The 13457-nt window shown below is 51.8% G+C and overlaps 1 protein-coding gene across 1 annotated transcript; it reads left to right on the forward strand.

Annotated features, from left to right (window-relative positions):
• Positions 1-284: 284 nt before the first annotated feature.
• Positions 285-10306, forward strand: DLL3 (delta like canonical Notch ligand 3). The gene is made up of 10 exons (XM_081032111.1): positions 285-375; positions 1092-1260; positions 1392-1670; positions 2531-2588; positions 3664-3906; positions 4973-5190; positions 6127-6349; positions 7767-8358; positions 8598-8682; positions 9019-10306. The coding sequence occupies exons 2-10, from the start codon at positions 1192-1194 to the stop codon at positions 9022-9024; spliced, it is 1773 nt and encodes a 590-aa protein (XP_080888237.1). The 5' UTR covers positions 285-375; positions 1092-1191; the 3' UTR covers positions 9025-10306.
• Positions 10307-13457: the final 3151 nt, after the last annotated feature.

The raw sequence follows: 13457 nt of genomic DNA on the forward strand, positions 1-13457 counted from the left end.
TGGGGAGGAAAAAAGCTTGCTCCGTGCAAAGGGCTTTGCCCCGCACCTGGCACAGTGATTATGACCAGAGGGCTGGAACATCTGCTCCTAACTGGCTTTCCTTGCCATCGTCCCGGAATACTAAGCGGCTTCTGGAGGCCCCAGGGGTGCCTCTCACTCCCGCCCCGCCCCCCCCCCCCCCATCCTGGAGTGAGGGATCAGGCCCTTGATATGTGAAGACGGAATTTCCTGCCCATTTGCTCCTCACACCTTCCGGAGGCCAAACGCGCAGCCCAGCTGCGGCCCAAAGGGGGAGGGGCGCCGCCGCCCGGCAGATGGCGACATTTACATACAGCTGGGAACCCCCTCCGAGGCGAGAGCTCGCCCTGGCGTCTGGTGCGTGCGCGATGCGGGTTTGGGAGGGTTGCTTTGTCTTAGGGAGGGGAAACACACACACACGTCCACAAAGAACTCCGATCTTAATCGTATCCACACACAGCTCAGCCATGGACCCCCCATACCGCATCTCCTTCACACGTGCACCCTCAGTCATTCACAACCGCGCACAGACCCTACCCACTCCCCAAACACACCCACATCCGGCCTCCTACAGGCTCCTGCACAGATGACAAAGTCACAGCTTCATACGACTGCACACGGTGGTCCAGGCTCTCACATGTATCTACTCTTACACACGCACAGAGAAGCACGCACACAAGTCACACAGTCATGAAATCACATGCAGCCCCTCTCACGCAGGTGTGCGTGCGTCCACGCGGAATCTTACAATCATTCACAGCCTCGCAAACTGGCTAAACCGTATACAGTTTGAGGCACACGTGGAGCACGTAACACAATCTCACCTAGACACAATCACAAAGTCCTGGGCACTTGTCCAGCAGCTCCTGCTACACCACACACACACTCAGAATCTTCGCATCATATACACCGTCACCCCCAGGCTTCACCGCCTGACCTCACCCCATACGTAGCCGCACACAGTCGGCCTCCAACCACACACAAGATCATTCCCTCACTGCATTGCCTGTGCCCACGACACCATCTCACTGTTGCTCCAGCATGCTTGCCTTCCCCTCGACCTCCTCCCCTAGGGTCCCTGGAGCCGGGTAGCTGCCTGAAGGGGCGGAGCCGTCCCCTCAGATATAAGGCTCCAGAGCCAGCAGCTGCGGCTCCCCAGACCTCAGAAAGGCCATGGTCGCCTCGTGGATGCTCCAACTCCTGTCCCGGACGGTGATCCTGGCACACTTTTTCCTTCCCCAGGTCAGAGCGGAGTGGAAAGGGATGATGGGAGTGCGACCCAGAGGTCTGGGGGGGTGGAGTGGAGGGACCTCAAGGGGGGCGAGACCCCCGGATCCCTGCGGTCCCCTCACCCTGTGCCCCTTCCGTCCCAGGTACGGCTGGCCGGCGTCTTCGAGCTGCAGATCCACTCTTTCGGGCCTGGCCCTGGCCCGGGGATCCCGCGGTCCCCCTGCAGCGCCGCCGGGGGCCCCTGCCGCCTGTTCTTCAGGGTCTGCCTGAAGCCAGGGGTCTCCGAGGAGGCCGCTGAGGCTCGCTGTGCCCTGGGCGCGGCGCTGAGTGCGCGCGGACCGGTCTACACCGAGCAGTCCGGGGCGCCCGACCTGCCGCTGCCCGATGGCCTCATGCGCGTGCCTTTCCGGGACGTCTGGCCGGTGAGACCCGGCCCCAGGGCATCCCGGTGCTGGGGACCTGACCCAAACCTTGCCCTCTTTCTGCCCTCCAACTTCCAAGACCCCAGCCCTGCCCCCCCATCCCAAATTCCCAGACCAGTAAGTCTACCACCTGGAACCCCTCATTCTCAGACCCATAAGCTCTACCCACTGGGGACCCCAATTTTTCTAACTCCACCTTGCTCTCTAGGGATCCCAAACGTTCTGATCCCAGCCCTGCATTCTTTGGACCCCAAATTCCTGGAATCCCCTACACACCTGCAAATCCTAAACTCATAGAACCCTATTTCTGTTCTGTGAATCCCTAAATACTGGGATTCTTATCTTTAATTCCAAATCTTCTTGCACCTAAGGGCCCTCCCACACCCTATCTTGGGGACCCCAATCTCTTCTTACATTATCCCTTCTCAGATCTTCCATTTGGGGTCTGTAGTCATGATTCTTTCACCTCTAAAATCTTATCTCCCTTCCCACAACCCAAAAATTGCAGAGGTGAACAGACCTATATTTGAATTTTAGAGCCTTGTCCTTTTGGGCAAGTAATTTTCCCTTTTCTAGCCTCAGTTTCCTCATCTGTGAAATGAGGTCATCATGGTATCTCATGAGGGTCCGTTTTGAGGGATTCAACCAGGTATCTTGAGTATAGCACTTGCCATTTGGTAAGTGCTCAATAAAGAAAGCCCAGACTATTATTCCTTCCCTGGACTAGCCCCACTGGGAATTAGCTATCTCTTGCCTGTCTGGTCCCCAGAATGGTAAACATCCCTAAACTCTGGCCTCATTGAGTACCTGTCCTGCCCAGTCTTACATTCTTTCCTCTCCCCCTTCCTCCACCCAACCAGGGCACCTTCTCTTTCATCATTGAAGCCTGGAGAGAGGAGTTAGGAGAGCAGATTGGAGGTGAGTATCCTCAGTCTTGGGACTGCAGTGTAGAGTGTGGGGGCTCCAGGGAGTTGGGCCCTGATGTGAGTTGAGGTCCAGGACAGTGTCATAGGGCCGTCTGAAGAGTGGGGCGTTCACGGGATTGCTGGACCCATGATGTAATCACAGCTCCTGGAGAGAGGTGCTGGGTGGTGACAGCTCCAGGGCTCTTGAGATGACAGTACAGAAATGTCCTGGTACTGGATGTAGAAGTCCGTGGTCCTGACACCAGGCGAAGTGGAGGAAACTCTATCTTGGAACCAAAGCCACCAGAACAGGATATAGCATCTCACAGTGACATTCTTGCTCTGTCACCATCTGATTTTGAGAATTCAAGGTACAATATAGTTCTTGTATGTGAAGCTCTGTGACATGTCTATTCAGAGGTCCCAGGTTGCTCTATGGGATGTTAGTTTCACCAGAGAGAATATTGAACAAAGAATATTGAGCAAAGGGAGGGACGTGGAGTGATCTTATCCTTCCTTGGAGGGAACTTGGGTGCCATATAAGGCCCACAGTGGGGGTTGTCATCATTTTGATATAGAAAGCTGTTAGGAGCCTTGCTGAGGGCAACTTCCTACTCTCCCGGTATCCCAAGGCCTCAGGCAATAAGGGTAATTTATGGTTTAGTAATTGGGGTCTCTGTCACCATTTTGATATGGCACAGTTTGGGGGTATTATGACCTCACTTCAAAAGACCTGTTACTGCCCCTTGGCCATATCGAGATATCAAAAGTCACAGGGTGTTTGAGGTTTCATCACTACTCTAATATGCAAAGATTCTGGGGCCAAAGATTGGGGTAGTTTGGCTTTTATGGGAGAACTGTGATCATCGTAATGGTCGTTGGGTACTAGATGGGATCATGACATCAAAAGTCCCAGGGAGCATTAGGGGAGCTTAGAGCCTTGCTAAGGGGTAACTGCCATTCTCAGGGCTCGAAAAGAGGTATCTTGGGTTCGCTAAGTGGGGCAGGGGAAGTGCAAGTCTGCGCGCTCCTCCTCTGTCGCTAGACTGAGTGGGGCCACGGTCAGCTCCGTTCCCTTCTCCCTGCAGGGCCCGCCTGGAGCTTGCTGGCGCGTGTGGCCGGCCGGCGCCGCCTGCCGGCGGGGGGCCAGTGGGCCCGGGACTTGCAGCGCGCAGGCGCCTGGGAGTTGCGCTTCTCCTACCGCGCGCGCTGCGAGCCGCCCGCCGTCGGGGCCGCGTGCGCACGCCTCTGCCGCTCGCGCAGCGCCCCCTCGCGGTGCGGCCCCGGACTGCGCCCCTGCACCCCGGTGGAAGAGGAGTGCCAGGCGCCGCGTGAGTCCTGCATTCAGCACTACCCATCTCCCACCCTTCTTTAGCTCCCCTCATGGTCCCCGGGCCCCTTTCTTGCAACCCGGTTACCCTCTTCAGGGACCTGGGGACCCCAGATCCCTCCCCAGGTTCCCCAGACACCCCCCTCTAGGAAACTTGGAAATGATGCCGACTTCTGCCCCTGTACCCCACGCCATGCTCCAACTCCATTCACAGGTCTCAACTCCCTCCCACGATCCAGCTACCCCTTCAGGGAAACTGAGGACCTTAAACTTCTCTCCAGCCCTGCCTGTGCACTCCAGCCCCCTTCACTCTTCCCAGCACTCTTGTCACCCCAAATAGAAACCCCACACCCGTTTCTCATGCTGGCGGTACCCTCCCACCTCCTCCCCTAACCCATACCCCTCTCGAGATGCTATGACCCCCAAGCTACTCTAATTCTGGGGCCCTCCCTACCCCATCCAGGATCTTTGGAAACTCCTCCTAGGCCCTCTTACCCCCCCTTCCCTCACCAAGGAATTCTTTATCCTCCCTCCCTGCAAATGCAAGCCAGACCCTATTACTTTCTAAACCTTGGAATCCATCCTCTATCCTGGGTACTCTCAGACTCTTCCCCAAATTTCTGAGCCTTTCCCAAGTTCCTAGGATTCTCAGGCTTATCCAAATCCTCCCAGACCGGCCCTAATCCAAGGCCCTCCTGTCTCCCCTGAAAGACCAGGGGTCCCTGCCTAATCCCCAATGCTCTAGCTTCATTCTCCACTCTCCAAGTTCAGACCTGCGAGCCCCTATTCCATTCTCTTTCCAGGAGCACAGACTCTGGAGTCCAGTGGCTTGGGTTCAAATCCTCATTCCTCCTCTTCCTAGTTGGGCGAGTCACCCCTGCTCTCTGGGCCTCAGTTTCCCTGTCTATAAACTGGGGGTCACAATACCATCTAGCCCAGAAGATTGTCTGTCGCAAGGACAAAACCAGGTGGTGCACAGAAAACTCTCAGAAACTTCTCTGATTCCTACCCTACTGACTCTGCCCTCATTAGTATTCCCTGTCCCTCTGCTTCTCTGTCCTGCACAGCGGCATGTCGAGCTGGCTGCAGCCCAGAGCACGGCTTCTGTGAGCAGCCTGACGAATGTCGATGCCTGGAGGGCTGGACTGGGTCCCTCTGCACGGTCCCTGTCTCCACCAGCAGCTGTCTCAGCTCCAGGGGCCCATCCTCTGCCGCCACTGGATGCCTCATACCGGGTCCTGGGCCCTGTGATGGGAATCCCTGTGCCAATGGGGGCAGCTGTAGTGTTAGTACCACCCCTCCCACCTCATCCTCATCAGTACTTTGCCTTGGGAGCTCTTACCACCCCCTGATAGGGGTTCCATGAGAACAGCCTCTGGAGGGCCTGGGGTAGCTGTCAGGGAGGGCTTCCTGGAGGTGTCCAGCCTGCATCTGGGGCCTTGAAGTAGGATTAGGTGATGGAGATGGGATTTGGGAGAGCAGATCTAGTGTGTGGCACATAAAGATGTGGTGTGGGAATGATGAGGAGTCCTGTGGGGCCACAAACTGCCCCTCCTCTGGAATAGAGAACAACTCCGAGCTCAAGGTAGGGGGTGGTGGGGCCAGGTGGATTGGGGATTAGGGATGGGGTTCATCAGAGAGGGCTTCCTGCAGATGGGCCCAGGGCTGGGGCTTCTGAAGTCTGATTTGGCTGAAGGGAGGTGACTGGAGACGGTAGACCAGGTGAGTGGCTTGGGTAAGCAAAGGAGGGGCTGTAGGAATGAGCCGGGTGTGCACTGGGATAATGTAGAGCCCAGAGTGGGACATCTGGACATTACCAGCATGGGACAGGGAGACACACTCAGGGTTCAAATTAGGGGGAGGGCCTGAGAAGTCTCCATGGAGGAGAGGGGCTCGGAGCTAGGAGTTCAAAGTAGGATTTGGCTATGTGGACAGAATCAGGGAGGGCAGACCAGGAAGGCAGCGTTTGGTAGACAAAGCAATGGAGGGCGGAATGGGCTGTCTCTGGGTTTCCAGACCCTCCTCCCTGTGGGTCGGATGGGCCGACCCAGAAACATGGAGCAAATGAAGGGTTGTTTGGGGAGGACTTCCCAGGTGAGGTTCCTGCATGCTGGGGGGTGGGACCTGACAAGGAGCAGCACCCCCCATGGTCAAGACTGAGGAGGGAGATGGGGTTTGCTACAAGGAGACCCCAATCTGAAGTCCTCTTGCCCCTGCTCAGGAGACACTGGGTTCCTTCGAATGTACCTGTCCCCGTGGGTTCTACGGGTTGCGATGTGAGGTGAGCGGGGTGACATGTGCGGATGGACCTTGCTTCAATGGTGGCTTGTGTGTGGGAGGTGCAGACCCTGACTCTGCCTACATCTGCCACTGCCCGCCCGGTTTCCAAGGCTCCAATTGTGAGAAGAGGCTGGACCGGTGCAGCCTGCAGCCATGCCGGAATGGTGACGTGGGGAGGCCAGAACGGTCAGGGATGGGGGTGGGGGTGGGGTCCCTGCATGGTCAGTAGGCAAGAGGAGGGCTTGGCTCAGACAGTCCTGGATGGGAATCCCAGCTTTGCCTCCTTTAGGCCTGAGACCTGGGGAAGTGAACCACCCTTTCTGCCCAGCCTCAGTTTGTTCTTCCGTAAAATGGGTGAGGTGATATTCCTGTCTCGTAAATGTTAATTGAACATCTACTGTGTGCCAGACTTTGTTCTAGGCACTGCAGATACAGCAGGGAATGAAATACCAAAACCCCTACCCTCAGAGCTGATGGGGCAGGTAGACAATAAATAAGATAAAGTAAATTATGTGGGAGGTTAGGTAGTGATAAAAGCTAAGAAGAAAACTAAAGCCAGAAAGGGGATGTGGAGTATGGGGGGGGTGGGTAGGTTGACATTTTAGCTGGAGTGGTTAGGTGAAGTTAGTGAGGAGGGACCAATGTGAGCACCTGGGGGAAAAGTTTGTTCCAGGTAGAGGGAACAGCAAGTGCAAAGACTCTGAGGTAGGAATGTGCCTGGTGTGTTGAGGATCACAGGAAAGCCAGTGCGGTTGGAGCAGTGAGTGAGGGGAAAGTGGTGAGAAATGAGGTCAGGGAGGTGACCAGGACATAATGGGCCTTAATGGGCCATGGGGAGGATTTTGGTTTTACCCTGAGGAAGACAAAGCAACAGTAAAGTTCTGAGCAGTGGAGAGACCTGATCTATGCGTTAATAGATTAAATATGAATGTAAAGGGCTCAGTGCAGTAGTATAATAATACTAATTCTCATCAAAACATTCACTGAGTGTTTACTCTGGGCTGAGTGATACTAGGGACACAGCAATGACCAGGCCAGCTCTAGGTTCTGCCCTCATAGTGGTACCAGCCCAGAGAGGAACACAGAGTCGTCCTTAGACAGAGCCCAGAGTGGTCAGGGTTGTGATTGGGAAAGTGCAGAGCTGGTATGGAGGAAGAGTCCGGGAGGGCTTCTTGGAGGAGGGAACATCTAAGCAGAGACCTGAAGGTTAAGCTCAGGAAGAGAAAAGGTAAAAAGAACGGAAGAAACGGAAGAAGTAAAAAGGGAGAAGGCTTTGGCAAAGGCCAAGTGGTCCAAACCCATCCTTCTGGAACCGTTAGCTATTTAAGTACAGTTGAAGCTGAGAGAAAAAGAGAGACACTGAGAGAAAAAGAGAGGCACCTGCCTGCTGGTGAAGACTGGGTTAATCACGACTTTACCAGCAGGGAGGGGCTCCAGGCACAGTCCCAGAGGTTGGCCGTGGAGTTGGAGACCGGGGAACCCAGAGACAAGATGAGGCGGGGCTTACAGAAAGAGAAAAGAGAAAGGCGGCCGAGGGGAACCCTCCCCCAGGCCGCACCCCTGACGCCCCTCCCCCCACAGGCGGGCTCTGCCTGGACCTGGGCCACGCGTTGCGCTGCCGCTGCCGCGCAGGCTTCGCGGGGCCGCGCTGCGAGCACGACTTGGACGACTGCGCCGGCCGCGCCTGCGCCAACGGCGGCACGTGCCTGGAGGGTGGCGGCGCGCGGCGCTGTTCCTGTGCGCTGGGCTTCGCGGGTCGTGACTGCCGCGAGCGCGCCGACCCGTGCGCCGCGCGGCCCTGCGCCCACGGCGGCCGCTGCTACGCCCACTTCTCCGGCCTCGTCTGCGCCTGCGCACCCGGCTACATGGGCACGCGTTGCGAGTTCCGGGTCCATCCCGACGGCGCCGACGACGGTGCAGGCGAAGTGCCCGCGGCCCTGCCCGGCCTGAGGCAGGGCGACCCACAGCGCTTTCTTTTGCCACCGGCTTTGGGACTGCTGGTGGCCGCGGGCTTGGCTGGCGCTGCGCTCTTGCTGGTCCACGTGCGACGCCGTGGGCCTGGCCGGGATATTGGGTCTCGCTTGCTGGCTGGGACCCCGGAGCCATCTGTCCACGCGCTCCCTGATGCACTCAACAACATGAGGACGCCGGACAGTTCCGGCGATGTCCCAAGGTGAGGGACTGGGCTGCAGACCTGTGCCTTAGCCCTCTTGGCTGCTTGCTTCTATCTCTTCAATGCAATTCGCCTGATTCCTGCACGGGCGTTCCTGATCGTCCCTTTTATCCCTGCTCCAGCCCTCTCCCGATTGGGTCGCTCCACAGTTCCCCCAGTTGGCTTTGGGTTCCCCTCAACGGTGGGTGGGGAACATAAGATCTGAGAATGTAAAGAGCCTCGGTCTTTTTCTTCCGCAGCTCAGCCGCAGATTGGAGTCGTCCTGAAGATGGAGACGCTCGCGAGATTTACGTCATATCTGCTCCTTCGGTCTATGTACGGGAGGTAGCTATTCCCCTCTACCTCCTCTGCACACATTGCACACACTGGGCAGCCCCTGTATTGCCTGTGGCCCTACTTTGTCATATCTGTAAAATGAGGAGGGTAGAGTCTTTGGAAGGTCCATAATCTATTTTTCTGTTCTGACTCAATTTAATTATATCTGTAATTCCTCTTGCTGTCGTTTTGAGCTACTTGCTACCTTCTCAAGACCGCGGGCCTGAAGAGGTCAGAGTGTGGAGCCTCAGCCAGACCTTCTCTACTGATTTCCCCTCCCTGGGGGGAGGGGGAGGAGGCAGAGGGGCAGCCCTTTCTAATGCCTCCTACTCACTTTGTTTCTAGGCCTGACCTGCCCCATCTTCATCGGCGCCTGGAGACAGAGCCTGGATACTTTTATATTTACCTGGTGGTGCCAATCTCTGCTTCAGACTTTGGAGTTCAAGCTGGAAGGGGTGGCTGGGAGAGTTTTACCACTGGAAGTTGTACATAATGGTTATTTATATCCTATATTTTTTTCTCTCCCCATCTCTCCAGAGACCTCTATAAAGGCCCTTATTTTGGTCAGCTTTGACTGATCAGGCGGTGTGATTTGTATTTGTTGTTGGGGCTCCTCCACATTGTTTTCGCTCCCAGGCTGAGGCTAACAGAGCAGCCTCTGTCTGGTACATTGCCAGGCTCTGTGGGAGAGGAAGAAGTAGTGAACCATGTCTGAGGCTCTTAACACTGCTGCTCACATTTCTTTTGCTAAAGCAAGTCACCTGGCTAAGCCTGGTATCTGTAGAGCAGTAAGTCAATCCTCTGTGAGGAAGGGGCAGTGAACATTTTGAGTAGACTAGAGTCTGTCACAGATATATATACCCAGGAGAGAGATTGCCTGGTTATGGGGCATAGCTATCAATTTCACCAAGAATCAACAGATGGCTTCCTCAGCCCACACTCCCACCATGGTGTATAAGAATTCCTGGGGAGACTGCCTTTTCTCAGTGTACACCTTTGTTCTATTTTAAAAGTTTTCCCATGTATACATATTGTTTTGGAGAACCTCACAAACGTCCCATGTGACATCACTAGGTAACAACTTTTTCTTTCTCACTGGTAGCACAGAGAGTAGCAGACTGATTCCTTCTGTTATTCCTAAGAGAGGTGCACTGATATCTGTTCAGATTTAAAATTTTGGATATTGGCAATTTGATGTAGCTCAACTGGATACCTATTTACAAGACATTCAGGGGACACAAGGACATGTTATGTAACACCATGGGCATGAGCAAAATCCAGACTGAGGATTCCATAATTGGTTTCTTGAAGAAGGAGCCTTCCACTTCCTACCCACTAGAATGACTAATCACAATGACAGACAAGTGTTGGCAAGGATATAGAAAAATGGGGACCATCATACTCTGCTGGTGGAATGTAAAATGATGAAGCCCTTTTGGAAAACATTTTGGCAGTTTCTTTAAAAATTAAGCAGAATTACCATATAACCCAGCATCTCTACTTCCAGGTATCTACCCAAGAGAAAAAAATATGTACATATAAAAACTTGCATGCAAATGTTCACAGCAGCATTATTCAGAATAGCCAAAATGTGGAAACAACCTGTGTCCGTCAACTGGTGAGTGGATAAATAGAATATGGTCTCACCCCACAGTGGAATATTATTCAGCCATAAAAAAGAATGAAGTACTGTACATACTACCACTTGGATGTATCATGAAAACATGCTGAATGAAATGTGCCATTTATGTCGTATGATTCCATTTATATAAAATGTCCAGAAGAGGCATGTCTGTAGAGACAGTAGATGAGGGGCCTGGGGAAGGGAATGGAAATGAACTAAATAGGCAGGAGGGATCTTGCTGGAGTGGTGGAAATATTCCAAAATGGTTGTGGTGATGGTACCCAGCTTGGTCAGTTTACTAAATGGCTTGGAGATATACACTTAAAACAGGTGAATTTTGTGGTCTTTAAATGATTTCTCAGTAAAGTTGTTTTAGAAAAAAGCAAATAATTATCAAGGGAGGAAAAAGAATGAAGGGAAACCTATAAATGAAGAGAGACTTAAAAGATAAACAAAAACCTAAACTGGAATGTCAGAAAGGCACATTTGGGTGGTAAAACTATAAAAGTAGTTACCGTAGAAGTCAGCATAATGGGTGATATTTGTGGTAGGGGGTGCACAGAGGGATTATGGGAACCTGTCTTCTGATATCGGTGGTGATAAGGATACTCGCCTTATATCACCTTATGTTGTTAAGTAAGTCGTTCTATGCAGGGTATTTTTTTTTTGCATGCTATGTTTAACAGCAAAATGTTTAAAACAAAATTGTGGCTAGTTGTGTCAGTTATCTGTTACCACAATAATGCTGCGTAAACTCAATGGCATAAAATACAAAACATATTTTTGCTGCCAAGTGTACAGGTTGGCTGGAGTTCTGTTGCTTGGGCTGGACTGGGCTGGCCTGATCCGGGAGGGGCTCATGAATGTGTGTAGTAAGCTCAGGGGTCTGCTGGAGGCTGGCTGCTCTGCTCCGCTCCCCCAGGCCCTCCTGGCTTAGTCTCAAGGCTAAGGAAGGGCCCCAAGAGAGAGTGGACCTTGCTGAACGTCATCACTTGCCCAAATGCTACTGGCCAGAGCAAGTCACAAGGCCAGCCCAGATTTGAGGAGTAGGGAAACAGACTCCACCTCTTGATGGGAGAAGGTACAGTCACATTCCACCAGCATGTTGCTTTCGCCCTGTGGAAAGAAAACCATCCAGGTTGTGGGACACAGATACTCCCTTCTCATGCCATCAAATTACTGGAAAACAGAAATAAGACATGGGTCATGGATGTCGTTCAGACAGTTGAAGAATCCAGTCTTTGGCAAGTGGTAGGAAGCAGAGCTGGCAGTGATCGAATGTTGCTGGCACTATTTTGGATGTAGAATAAAGGGAAAGTGCAAATACTTTGACTTGTCTCTGCCTCTCTGGGTCCTGAACTTTCCTTCCAAACGAGATGGAACAAATATAAGATCTAGCGGGGGTGGGGGTGGGGCGGGCGATCTCCCTTAATATTGGGAATATCCCAAGACAGTTACACATTTAATGCTACTTTTGCCACAAAAAAAATAAATAAAAGCCTACATCAGCCAATTCCTGCCAGTCCTCCTTCTCCATATTTTCTAGCGGGTTGTAGGCTGGGATTGTGTCCAAAGACTTTTGGAAATGAGCAAAATCATGGGAACTGAAGAAGAAAAAACAGAGAAAAATAACAAATGGAATATAGCAACACATGAACAAATGAAGGAATCCTTTTATTAGACTGTCAGCCACGAGATCTGTATATTTCTTTAATTCAGTCAACAGGGCCTGTATAGTGAATAAATACCTATAAATTCTTTCAGGTTTCACTATATTGAATGTGTCGTGAGGAATGACTTTACCATTAAAGAATAAGTGGACATTGAAACGAAAGCCTATTCTAAAATAATATTAAATTGAGATTAAATACAGACATTGACACCAGCCCATGAATCCTCCTAAGATAACTCGAAGTTGAGGCAGAGTCTGTTGCCTTGAATAAATGATGCAGCCTGAGAGAGCAGAACTCAGTTTAAAAGCCAAGCTGGCAAGATGTGCTTTCCCATCTTGGATGGGAAGAACTCATGATATTACTTTAATCAGTGGCTGTATAAACACAAGGCAGGCAGTTGAGCCCCATGGATTCCCCCTTTGATGTACTTCCGGGCCTAAAGAATGCCTTATCTATGGCAGAGCTTGGCACTATTGCCGTACACATTCAGTAGTCATTACAGGAACAGAGCTGGCTGGATTATCAAATAGGGGTGACCGAAGTTCTCTGATTGACCATCATAAGGGAAGAGTTCCCTATCCAAATCAGCAGGCCCTGCTCCATGGCTTTGCCTCATACGTAGGCTGCTGCAGGCTTAGCCTAAGGTAGCAGCTTCCGGGATAAGGAAGACCATCTCAGATTATCAGAGCTCTCAGGGAAGGGAAAGTTACTCTGATCCAAATCCCTCACTTTACAGGTGAAAGGAAGCAGAGTCCCAAAGGACTAAGGTAGAAGGCATTCCACACCAAGGGGCAACTTGTAATTTTTTTTTCTTTTGGCCAAGCTTTAAATCTTTCAGGCCCAAACTTACTGCATTTAGCACAATGGTAATAGTACGTACATAAAGTAACCCAAATGATCACTGAAAATATAAAGTCTATTTATTTTTGCACAGAAATGAGATTGCCTAGGTCCAGATCTTGTTTCTGCCTCTTATACAGACAAGTCATTTCACTTCTCTGTGCCTCAATGTCCTTACCGGTAAAATGAGAATGCTTATAGAATCTGCTTCAGAAAGTTGTATTAAATAATAAGTGCAAAGCATTTTATAACAGGCTGGTACACAATAGGTGCTCAGTAAATGTTAGTTTTCAATATTATCTAGAAGCAGGAAGCCCATTTCACAGAGGGGAAAATCGAAGCCCAGAGAGGGGTAGAGACTTGCTTAGCATCACACAGAAAATTGGATGTGTTGCCTGATCTTCCTGGCTTTTGAGACTCAGGCCCGAGGTTTAACAGAGGAAGGGCTCCGGGAAACAGAGAGAGGGGTCAGGACTCTCCTCTATTGGAAACCCATTCGTGAATGTGAACAAGGTCTGTACTTGATCTAATAGTATGGGACCAATGTCAACATTCTGGTTTCACATAAGGTTTTACATTCCGTGGTTACATAAGGTGTTGTTACTTATGTATCGTGAAAGTTACACAGGGATTCTTTGTACGATTTT

Source organism: Rhinolophus hipposideros (assembly GCF_964194185.1).
Source record: "Rhinolophus hipposideros genome assembly, chromosome: 21".
Lineage (NCBI taxonomy): Eukaryota > Metazoa > Chordata > Mammalia > Chiroptera > Rhinolophidae > Rhinolophus > Rhinolophus hipposideros.